This window comes from Carcharhinus amblyrhynchos, chromosome 9 (genome assembly GCF_965287045.1).
Source record: "Carcharhinus amblyrhynchos chromosome 9, sCarAmb.v2.hapA, whole genome shotgun sequence".
NCBI classification, from domain to species: Eukaryota; Metazoa; Chordata; class Chondrichthyes; order Carcharhiniformes; family Carcharhinidae; genus Carcharhinus; species Carcharhinus amblyrhynchos.
In genome coordinates, this window is record NC_137332.1 from 68139602 (window position 1) to 68152159 (window position 12558).

General features: G+C 39.8%; 1 protein-coding gene across 1 annotated transcript; it reads left to right on the plus strand.

Annotated features, from left to right (window-relative positions):
- The first annotated feature begins 327 nt into the window (after positions 1 to 327).
- Positions 328 to 10386, plus strand: LOC145347909 (regulator of G-protein signaling 4-like). Its single transcript, XM_080195879.1, has 5 exons — positions 328 to 419; positions 1452 to 1553; positions 2553 to 2614; positions 7038 to 7204; positions 8689 to 10386. The coding sequence occupies exons 1-5, from the start codon at positions 376 to 378 to the stop codon at positions 8866 to 8868; spliced, it is 555 nt and encodes a 184-aa protein (XP_080052005.1). The 5' UTR covers positions 328 to 375; the 3' UTR covers positions 8869 to 10386.
- Positions 10387 to 12558: the final 2172 nt, after the last annotated feature.

Here is a 12558-nt window from a genome sequence, read left to right on the forward strand (position 1 = left end):
TGTACCTAAGAGCAATTTCCTTTTTAGCACTTTGTAGATTCCAGACCCAGGATACATGGAAATTCTGTGCCGGGGGAAAGCCCAGTGATAAGCATTGTAGCTTCTCAAAGGTGTTGGGACACAGTTCAGGGTTGTAATTTCTGGTAAGAGGAATGAATTGTTGCTGCTCACTGCATCATGACTGTCTGACTGTTGACTTTGGCTGTTAATCGTCATCACTGTCGGTTTACTGCAGTGGCAGTCATTGGCCAGCTGTTTGGCACTCGTCCATTGAGCACACCATATAAAAAGCTTGTCGCTGCTGAGAGCTGCACCAGAACCCAAAAGCTTTGCCATAGAACTGACACTCGTCAACAGAGACTGATTAATAGCAACATGTGCAAAGGGCTAGCTGCACTGCCTGCCACCTGCCTTAGAAGGTATGTCTTTATCTATTTGGAGTTCTGCTCTTGTTTTGTACTTATATTTCCAGTGATGTTCTCTTAACATTTTGTTTAACCAAGTGCAGCTTGAAAGACAAAAATGTCTGTGTATTTTATGGACTTTAAACAACAAGACGAGCAGGTTTCAAATGAAAAGAAATGGGAACCTTTGTGGCAATCTATTTTGAGTGATTTGCCTGCATCTCATTTCTCAAGTGAGGAAAGCACAGAAAGGTGAATGAAGTTGAGACCTGCACAAATACCTGGTCAAAAGCTTCTTTGAGTTCTGTGTAAAAATATCAGTTTTTAAAAGCAGGACATTTTGATCAAAAAGGTTTTCGTTCTCACCCTGTGTATATTGCTAGATGTTACTGCTGTAAATCCCTCCAAGCTCTGTACACATAAGATAACACTGTATGGTGTATTTTTTGATAGACTCTTTATTAGACTCTTGCCTATTGTGATGTGTTTAGTTTCATGAATGTGATACCTGTTTGTCGAAGGTTTGAATTTAATGAATGAAAATAATTGACGCAAAAGAATTATTTCTGCATTGACTTGGTTACTGTTGTCACATCTTAATAATAGCTTGGTACAGACAACAAGAATAGCCCAGAATATGGCAATTAAAAGAAAAATCTGTATTTACTCCTGGAGTATACTTTTTCGGCCTACCGTTGAAGTTACATCTGATTGATGCAGCCACTCCACCCCACAACAGCCCCTGTAAAAGTCCAGCAAAGCTTTATTAAAGGGTGGTGATTCACCTCTTTTTTTAAAAGAAGCTGAGATCTGTAAACAATGGACCTTAATACAGAACAGTGCAATAAAGGACTGTTGTTTAAATAAAGGCAGAATATATTCTGCAGATTCATTCAAATGTTGTATTACGGATACATTTAATTGTGCAAGACATTCACAAATAGTCAATGGACTTTACCTTGATGTCATGTTTCAGAGATGTTGGTAATCTTTGTATAATGGGCATGTGCCTCTTTTATTAATCGATTTTGTGTCCATTCCACACAGCGCAAAGGACATGAAGCATCGTCTCGGCTTCTTATTGCCAAAAGCAGAAACAATGAGCGATCACAACTCAATACCCATCAAGAAAGACAAAACAGCTCACAGGTAATTGTCTCCCTGAAACCATCTCAGACAGCAGTTTTATGCTGTTCCTTATCGTAAGATGCACGATGCAATGAAAAGAAGATTAATCTGTCTCTGTGTTTACTCCTTTATTTCTCGCTTCCAGTTTTTTTTTTGAAAGACACATTGTCAAGTCCCTGTGCTGATTTTTGTGATCACAAGGAAGCCACCTGAGTCTTGCATTGTTCCCCTTTTCAAGCCACTCTTTGATCTCCCTTGGCTAGTACTTACCTAGCCACAGATCACTCCCTCACTGCCAACACCTGTAAAAAGTCACGATTCACGACCCTCAATATCAAGCGAGTTGAAAAAGTCAATATTAAAAAAAGTCAAGCAGATTGAGTTTAATCGTGTTACTGGAAAACCAATAGATTAATAACCAACAGAATGGGTAAAGTGGGATGGAGTTCAAGTTTTAATATCACTCACTCCCCCCCCTCCCCCGTTCCACCTCCTTGCCAGTGCACTGGTGACAGATATACCCCTTTTGTCAATACGGTTAGGTTTTCTTATATGTTGGCCTGTAAAGGGCACAACTTAATCCATTCATAACAAGGTAACTCTTTTCAATATCTCTGCTGTTTTCAAATATCATATTGTGCCCACCCTGTCCTTACTCCTGCTCATTGAGGGTGATATTATTTGGACTAATATCACCAATTATTCAACAAATATAAAAAAACCTTTTTTAATATCTTCAGTCAGTCTGGTGAAGCTTCAGTATTGCTCATGACTCCAGCTTGTCTTAGCCAGGGAGTCCTGTTCCATTTTGACCATATTAGTGGTTGAGGTAGTTAAAGTGAGAAGGATGAGAATAGTCTGAATGAAATATTCATGTGGTACTATGACAGGTTTTAATCAGTTCTAGTCAAATTACACAACTACTTCACCAGCAATGGTTAGTTACATGCATTGCTTTGGGATAATCCATAATGGGAAAAGGTGTGGCCTCTAATTGATCCATTCTCTTTCTCTGAATAGACTCAAAAGTGAAGAAGTTAAGAAATGGGGTGAATCTTTGCTACAGCTAATATCTCATAAACGTAAGTAGTTCTTTTTTAATAATCACACTTGCTTCAATATTCACCAATATGTAGTGTTAGAGAACTTGCTTCAAAACAAAGTTACAGCAAATGGAAGAACGTATGAGATTCACTTCAATGCCTTGAAGCCATTAGCTTCTGAACCATTCTCAGCAAAGTCCTTAATAACCTATGATTAGTGCAGTCATTAATTTCAGATGATTAACATCGCACCATACAAAGCTTTTGAGAAATCAATAGTCTTTGTAAAAAGCCATCATTTATTCTCTAAAAGCTTTTCTATAGTAATTATCAAAAATCTAAATGACTTGCAGTTATTTAAAAAAAATCATGTACCTCCATTTAAAATTTGTACTTCCCCTTTACAAGAAAATATTCAAACCATTTGTAATTAATGATAATAAAAGTGATCCATTTTCCTCCCTTGGTTATCAAAATTACAGTTTAAAATTAATTGTCCTTGTTTTATGATGCAACTAGTGCTTTCCACCTGAGGTTATTGACGCACACCACTGCCATTATTGAGGTACTTCTCTGGGTCTAATAACAGGTTCATTCCACTGGGCTTATTGTGGTAAGGCATCAAAACTACTAATGTATTCCACTGAGGTTTTTATGGTAATTACGGACTTAATGATGTACCATCTCACTGGGGGTTTTAAGGTATTCCACTGGAGTTATTGAGGTCACTGGCGATATGGAATGTGTGTTCTTGATTTGGACAAGCAGGTAGATTGTTAATCTGCAAATTCTTAAGACACATCTATGGCAGGCAGTAACAACAGGAGAGTCCCTGGTCAGCCATGTTTTTTATTTATTTTTTCTGAGAATGTGGGTGCCAGCATTTGTTACCCATCCCTAATTGCCCTTGAACTGAGTGGCCATTTCAGAAGGCAATTAAAAGTCAACCACATTGCTGTGGATCTGGAGTTACATGTAGGCCAGACTGTAGGTTTTCCTTCCCTAAAGCTCATTAGCAAACTAGGTGCTTTCTTAAAGTAAGGAATCAATGATAGCATCACGCTCACCATTACACAGACTAACTTGCTCTTCCAGATTTATTAAATTTATTAATTGAATTCAAACTCCTCTAATAGCCATGGTGGGATTTGAACCTATACATCCAGGGTAATAGCCCAAATTCTGGATTAGCAATCCAGTGATATTACCATTATGCCATTACCCCTCCAGTCACTCAATAGCCTTCCCATAATAAAAGGCTCCACATGTAAACTCTAGCTGTAGACCCCATGGCAAATATTGCCCTTGCTTTGAGTGATTGTTAGACAGCGAGAATTATCTTGCTAGAGTTATCAAAATACTCTGTAGGATTTGAATCTAAATGGTTGCTAAGAAACCCAGCTTGTATTCAGAAGCAGGACGAGCATACATAATTGCATTTTCCAGCATAGCTATTTGTTTAAGGAAGAAGCAACGTTAATCCACAAGACGTACTTGTAATAGATGAGGCCAATTTATGTCACTGTAGAGGATGAAGTTCAAAAATAGCCTTGAGAGAAAATAAATCAATTACTCAACACTGAGAATCTACACTCATTTATTTAAGTGTAAATCTAAATTTATTCAGAGTATGCTGCTTATCTTTAAAGGAAAGGGTTCTCTTCATTTCTTCCTGAATGGTAGTGAATGGGCTGAATTTTCCCATCCACTGGAGGCAGGGTGGGAGGACCAACAGTATGGTAGGAAAGAGGTTGGGAGGGGTGACCAACATCTTCCTGCTGCCAAGCCATACCACCAATGGTGCTGAAATGAGCCATTTAATGGCCTGATTAAGGGACTGCTTCCTGGGCCTGGCCATTTTGCCCACATCAGGAGCATTCACCATCATTTGGGGAATTTGCTCTACAAAACCCTGGCAGTCTCACAGTTGTTTTGTGCGTTTGGTTCTCCTGGATGGATGTGCTACCCCACAAAAGTGTCCCAGGCTGCATTGGCTACTAGGCCTAACATGCCAATGATGCAGCACAGCACGACTTCTCTCCATAGCCTCGCCCCGACTTCCTCAAAGGAAATGACACCTCCTTGAGGGTGCCTCAGCAGTGGGGTACGCACAAAACTTTGTGATGCAGATCCAGCAATGACCATTGCTAGTGGTGATGCTGATGAGGTTGCTGCGATACTGGTACTTTGATTGGGCTGACAGCTCTAGGGAGCTGGTGGCCACTGTCCTCAATTGGAGGCCTGATTATTGGTCACCACTGACAAATTGCTGCCCTCATGTTCCACCTTTCATTGAAACAAGTTCGATTCCCGCTCTGGAAGTCGGCAGCTGGAGTTTCAGCTCCTTTGTAAAATTCAGTCCAGTAGATACTTTCGATGGGATCTTCTCCTACTGACTCAAATGGCCATATAAAAGCAGAATCAGGCTTTTTTGGCCGTTACTTTATTTATCTTCAGGAGATACATCATTGTCTCAAGCTAGTCTTCAACTTGACTGCAGACACCTGTACTTTGCCAGTGGTCACTGACCAGTGGTAATTTTGGTCCCTACTCTCTAATTGGGAGATCCTGGGAACAGATTGTGTGAATCCATTGCTGCCTGAGCTGAGATTGTTAAATCCAGCCTGGAGCCTTGCCCTGCTCTTTAACTTGTTCCTAAGCGTAGCCCACCGAGCCCCTAGTGTGTTTTTAGGAGGCCCTGTTTGCTAGTGGGAGGGGTCTTCTGGTTTTTCTCTCTACCCCAGGCCAAAAAAAGATAAGATTTGTCAAATGCTTTATCTTTGAATGACACTGTCCCTTTAAAGCTAGCTGATGACCATTTTTACTCAGAGTGAGTTGGGGGGTGTGTGGATGGTGGCCGTATCTTTTTTTTTCAGTTTAATCTACACACTTCTATTGTGTATCATTAGTTCATCTGGCGAGAATTTTCACTTCAAAGCAAAGCCGCGGCTCCCCCTCCCCCCTCAATCACTGACTTCGAGAGATGGGATACAATGTTTCATCTGACAGTCCAAGGTTCATTCACCAGGGAGTCCCACACAGCTCTGTGCCAAGGCAAGACCTTCCCATGCTCCAGACCTGATGTACGTGTAAACAGTCAGCTCTGGAGGCTGAGAGGCAGAGCACTTGTTTGTGTTGTCAGCTGTCCTGATCATCTAAGGGCCATGTGGCAGATGCTATTTCACATCTGGGTTAACTGGCCTCCGGGGATTTTACCATCAGTCACAGAGCAGCCAGCTTTGATTCCCAACAATCTATTCAGAGGCACGGTCACTGTGAGGGTCACTTACTGTTTATTATTTCTTGGACAGAATCTGCGAACTGATGTTATGTTCATGTCTACAGAACATCACAAGTTATTTGAAGATGCATTTTCCTATTAGTTTTGCAACACTTAAATTCAAGACTGTCCTTAATCAAACTGAATAACAGAAGTTGCAAGAGAACATGAATACGAAGACATGTTCCAGCAGGCTGTTTTTTTCAGAGAGCTGAGTTACAGCTTATTGCTGTAGATTTTTTTCTATTTCTTTTTATTTATTAGTGTCACAAGTAGGCTTACATTAACATTGCTGTGAAAATCCTCTAGTCCCCACATCCCGGCACCTGTCTGGCTACACTGAGGGAGAATTTAGCACGGCCAATGTACCTAACCAGCATGTTTTCCAGACTGTGGGAGGAAACCCACACAGCACTTTATTTTATTTGTCTTCAGGAGACACACCACTGCCTCAAGCAGGGGAGAATGTGCAGATTCTGCACAGACAGTGACCCAAGCTGGGAATCAAACTGGGACGCTGGTGCTGTGAGGCAGTGTTAACCACTGTGCCACCGTGCTGCCCTGGTTCAAATCATTCTTGTACGGTTGAGCTGATTGCACGCTCTGGCTGGCAGTAAATAGATCAGTCCAGTGACATTTTTATTTGATTATAAAACAATAGGTTATGTGCAAAGAATGAGAAGTAGCATTTTACTATGGTTTGTGACCCTTTCCATCCAAAAACATGAGACAAATGATGTTGCTAGCTTTAACTGTTGCATTGTACAATCGGCCGGTAATGAAAATCTGGCACCCTAGTTTCTCAGTTGCGTTTACTGGCTGATTGGAACAAACAAGTTTGAAGCTGACACATGTTGGGTTAGATTTTGACATTGGACAATTGTATTAGTGGGCAAGTTGCAAACGTGTTTCTTCACCTGACACTCAAAGGTATAAATTACTGTTGCAGTTAATATCAATGCATCAAATTCTCCTTTCTCTGCTCCCTCAACTGATGTGTTATGCCATTAACGTAATTGAGTTAACACTTCTGTCAACATAAAGTGTTAATTGAAGCAGGCACATTTGACATTAACACTGCCACCTGTAATTTCATTCCTCTAATTGTCCACTAACTGCTGGTCAATTGTCTATTAGTTACTGCTAACTTATGAGGCTTCTCATTTCCTTTCTCCCCCTCAGATGGCCTGGTTGCATTCACTGAGTTTCTCCAGTCCGAATACAGTGAGGAAAACATCCGGTTCTGGCTGGCGTGTGAAGAATACAGGAAATGCAAGTCACCTGCAAAACTGGCCTCCAAGGCAAAGAAGATTTTCAATGAATATATCGCAGTCGAGGCTCCCAGAGAGGTAAGTCTGCAATCTTGGAGGAAGGTTTAGTGGGATAGACATTTTTATTGGTTAAGTATCTCAGGCCAGTGGAGTGGAGGCACAGATCAGTTATGAACAAATTGAATGACATGGAGATGCCAGCGTTGGACTGGGGCGAGCACAATAAGAAGTCTCACAATACCAGGTTAAAGTTCAGTACCAGCAGTGCTTTAACTTGTCTTGTGAGGCTTCTTATGGAACAAATTGAATGGCAGAGCTGACTCAAGGGGTTAAATAGCCCACTCTTGTTCTTGATATTTACTTTTTCCTAGAAAACAAATGGAGGCCTAGTGCTCCATTATGCAGATAAAGTGGGACCCACTTCCCAGTATGTGTTTTATACTGAAGAAGGATTTAAAAAAAACTTACAAAGCACCTTGCATCCTCTGAACATTTCACGACCAATTAATTATTGTTGAAGTAAAGTCACTACTGCAATAGAGGAAAATACAGCTGCCACTTTGTTCACAGCAAGAAGCCACAAACAGGAAATGTGATAAATAACCAGACAACTTGTCTTAGGGGCTTTTGTTGAGCGAAGAATGTTGGCAAGGACACCAGGGAGAACTTCATCAAATAGTGTTACAGGATCCTTTCCATCCATCTAAAGAGATGGAGTCTCTGTTTAACTTCACATCTAAAAGTATCACTTTCAACAATCCTTTTGAATTGTTGACTCAGCCCTTCAATATTGCACTGGACTGTCAGCCTGGATTCTAAATTCAAACCATATGTGGATTTTGAGCATTTTAACATAAAATGAGAAAAACTATTTATCAAATAATTTTTTGGCAAGGTACATTGACATTGTTTTCAGTGTAAACTAATTATGTAAAAATGTAAAATTCCATATGTATTTAAAAGGAACCTACTTCTAATCCGCCTCAGTAATGTGCCTTAACCTAACTTCAAACAAAACAATCCCCAACTTATTAGCATTATGTTTCTCCATCTCTCACGCCAGACATTTGTTTGGGTTGTAGGAATAAGATTGGCAGTTTCGTGCCAATTTGCATGCCGTCTTGTTCTGTGTACCTGTGTCCAGTAAGGACTGATCATGGGGTGAACAAGGGACGGATGGAGAGACATTCATAAAGCGATCCTTTTCATCCAGTCGTCAAAAATAGTTTCAAAAGCAGGTTGAGGAGTTGACAGGACACTGTGCCACCCAGGGTACTATTCTTCCCCCTAAAATCCAATCAATAATCTACCATTAAAATAGTGCCTCGCTAGATTTAAAGATGAACAAATCATCACCACTGTTTGTAGCTTCTATTGTCCACTATTTTTATTGTTTAAATGTAAAAGATTAATGAAATTATTTTTATGATAAAAGTGTAAAGATAACTTTGGAATTGTAATAAAACATATTAACAATATGTGCTCTTTTTGCCTCTCAGTTCTGAGTAACAGAGTAGAATGAATGCTGTGATATTGACAGATTTTTCCTTTTGCACTTCCAGGTGAACTTGGAATCTGAGGTCAGAGAAAATACCAGAAAGAATATCCTTGAGCCAACTTCCTCTTGCTTTGATGAGGCACAGAGCAAGATCCAAACCTTGATGCAGAAAGACTCTTACCCCAGATTCCTCAAGTCAAAGATCTACTTGGATTTACTGAACCAAACTCAGGCAAGATGTTAACAAAAGGGCAAAGCACAAATGTCTTTTGACATCTGACCCGCAGCACTCACATGCTTAGTTTACCAGGACAATCAACACAAAATTGTTGATATGTGATAAAAATGTCAGAATATTTGTTAGATCATGTTGAAAGGAAAGGTCCAAACTCTAATTGTTACTGATAGTTATTGCAAATAAATTTGACCAAAACAGCACTTTAATCGCCTGAGAATGAAGACAACATTTTTGCACCACTTCAGGAAAATATATATTTTGTTTTTTTTCCCAATAGTTATAAATAACACTTCTTAGTTTCTGTGTTTGTCACAATTTGATGGACTGTAATTCAGCAGAACAGTGTTGTCATTGATATCAGGAGATAAGAACAAGTTTGCTTTCTCAATACAACACAGGGGTTTTTAACAAAATGTTTTATTTTCAAGTAGGTTCAGTATCTTTTTTTTACTATTTATTTACCATATGTATTCACTGTCATAACACCTATACTGAGATGTCCATCCTCTTTGTTCTTTTTCTTTCATGTTCTATGTTGTGTTTTTACATTGTAGCATCAGGAGTCCAGGTCATTACTTTTACTGTAGAACAGTTTGGTTAAATAATGAAATGCACAGCAGAGTTGCATTCCAAGCAGTGGCATATTGAAAGATCAAAGATGGCAGGTTCATGGAGGCACCACCACCTCCCAATCATGTACCATCCCATCCTGGACATGTATGATCATTCATTCACGATTCCTGGGTTCAAATCCTTAACAGGTTCCTTCTTAAATGCTTCTGAAACTCTATTCAAGGACAATTAGGCATGGGCAATAAATGCTGGCAAAGCCAGTGACGCCTGCATCCCATAAATGAGTTTTTAAAAAACAAATTGCAAAAGTTCGACAAGAAGGCGCACCAAATTCCACACAAATGTTTAAAAAAACTTCAGGCAAATAATTGTTTCCCAGATATATTCACCATTAAGAGATTGAATTGTACGCACTGTAGCATGACAACTGACCACATTGGCTGATTCAGTTTTGGTTGAAAAGCATTGATAAAATTCATTGAGAAATGCAACATGACACAGTCTGCCTCGAAATCACTCTATTATTTTACATTTGACCTACTTGAAACTAACCTTCAATGTTTTGAACTGTCTTTGTAACACAGTGTAAGAATTGTCCAACTTGTCACGAATATGTGGCAGTACAAAACAGGTGTCTGACAGGTGAAGAAACAATCTTTCTTGTTCTGTGTTTGTCAAGAATATAATTATGTATACTGAGGTCAACTGTGGAGTCTGACATTATTTGAGAATAATTTATTGTATTTCAGGATTAATGTGAAAGTTTAATTTATTTTTATATGCATAATATTCAGTATTGTTGAATCCTAAGTATATTTGAGATACTATGACTGGTTGCAATGTGATGTACTACTGGGAATCAAATGACAGGACTCAAAGTTGAGTTTCACATGTTGAGTTAACAATAGAGCCACTGTTGCTCTTTTTTATTTATTACCTAAATTATAGTGCATGGAGATTTCTTTCTGTTTTAAATATACAAATAAATTATGTTTCGTATTGATCTATTTGTTGAAATCACTGTTGTTTTCACTGACAAATGAAATCTCTGGCATGTGGTACAATGGCCAAAAACTTAGCGGCAGTTCATGCTGTTGGGATCTTCTGGTCTGCCCATGCCCCACCTCCACTATGGGTTTTCTAGTGGCATGGGATGGAGTCAATGGCAAATTGACAGGGCTGGACCTGAAGATCCCACCGTGGCGATGCAAGAAAATCTGGCCCAATGCCATGGATATCTAAGGAAATAAAGGAGGGTATCAAATTGAAAGAAAATGCAAACAAAGTGGCAAAAGTTGGTAGGAAACTAAAGGATTGGGAAATCTTTAAAGGTCAACAGAAACCACAAAAAGGCTATAAAGAAAAGTAAGCTGGATTATAAGAGTAAACTAGCTCAGAATATAAAAACAGATGTGATTCTTGCACAAGGATACCCAGGTCCCTCTGCACAGCAGCATGCTGCAATTTTTTACCATTTAAATAATAGTCCATTTTGCTGTTATTCTTACCAAAATGGATGATCTCACATTTATCAACATCTGCCAGACACTTGACCACTCACTTAGACTATCTATATCCATTTGCTGACTTTCAGCACCCTCTGCACACTTTGCTCTGCCACTCATCTGCAAATTTTGACATACTACACTTGGTCCTCAATTCCAAATCATCTATGTAAATCGTAAACAATTGCAGTCCCAACACTGAGCCCTTTTATATATCTACAAATATATAAAACGAAAAACAGTGGCTAAAGTAAGCATTGGTCTTTTAGAGGATGAGAAGGGGATGTAATAACTGGCTGAGGCATTGAACAGGTATTTTGTGTCTGTCTTCACAAGTGGAGGACACAAATAACATTGTCAAAAATTGATGACAGGAAGCCTATGGCTGGTGAGGATGTAAAAATTATCATTACCACGAAAGAGGTAGTGTTGGGCAAGCTAATGGGGGGGGGGGAGCGCTAAAGGTAGACAAGTCTCCTGGCCCTGATGGAATGTGTCCCAAGGTACTAACAGAGATGGCAGGGGAGAAATAGCAAGTGCGCTAATGGTAATTTACCAAAAATCAATGGACTCTGGGGTGATTCCTGCAAATTGGAAAACAGCAAATGTGACATCGCTGTTTAAAAAAGGAGGTAGACAAAAGATGGGTAACTATAGGCCGAATAGCTTAACTTCTGTAGGGAAAATGCTTGAATTTATCATTCAGGAAGAATTAGCGAGACACCTGGATATAAATAGTCCCATTGGTAAGACACAGCATGGGTTCAAGCAGGGCAGGTCACGTCTGACTAATTTGGTGGAATTCTTTGAGAACAATACGTGTGCAGTGGACAATGAGGAACCTGTGGATATGATGTATCTGGATTTCCAGAAGGCATTGACAAGCTGCCGCACCAAAGACTACTGCATAAGATAGAGATGCACTGTGTTGCAGGTAATTTATTAGCATGGATAGAGGATTGGTTAACTAACAGAAAGCAAAGAGTGGGGATAAATGGGTGTTTTTCTGGTTGGCAGTGAGTGACTAGTGGTGTGCCTCAGGGCTCAGTGTTGGGACTGCAATTGTTTACGATTTACATAGATGATTTGGAGTTGAGGACAAAGTGTAATATGTCAAAATTTGCAGATGAGTGGCAGAGCAAAGTGTGCAGAGGGTGCTGAAAGTCAGCAAATGGATATAGATAGTCTAAGTGAGTGGTCAAGTGTCTGGCAGATGTTGATAAATGTGAGATCATCCATTTTGGTAAGAATAACAGCAAAATGGACTATTATTTAAATGGTAAAATATTGCAGCATGCTGCTGTGCAGAGGGACCTGGGTATCCTTGTGCAAGAATCACAAGGAGTTGGTTTGCAGGTGCAGCAGGTAATTAAGAAGGCAAATGGAATTTTGTCCTTCATTGCTAGAGGGATGGAGTATAAAAACAGCGAGGATATGTCGCAGCTGTATAAGGTGCTGGTGAGTCCAGACCTGGAGTACTGTATACAGTTTTGGTCACCTTATTTGAGAAAGGATATACTGGCATTGAAGGGGGTGCAGTGGAGATTCACTAGGTTGATTCCAGAGTTGAGAGGGTTGGCTTATGAGGACAGACTGAGTAGACTGGGGCTCTTCTCAT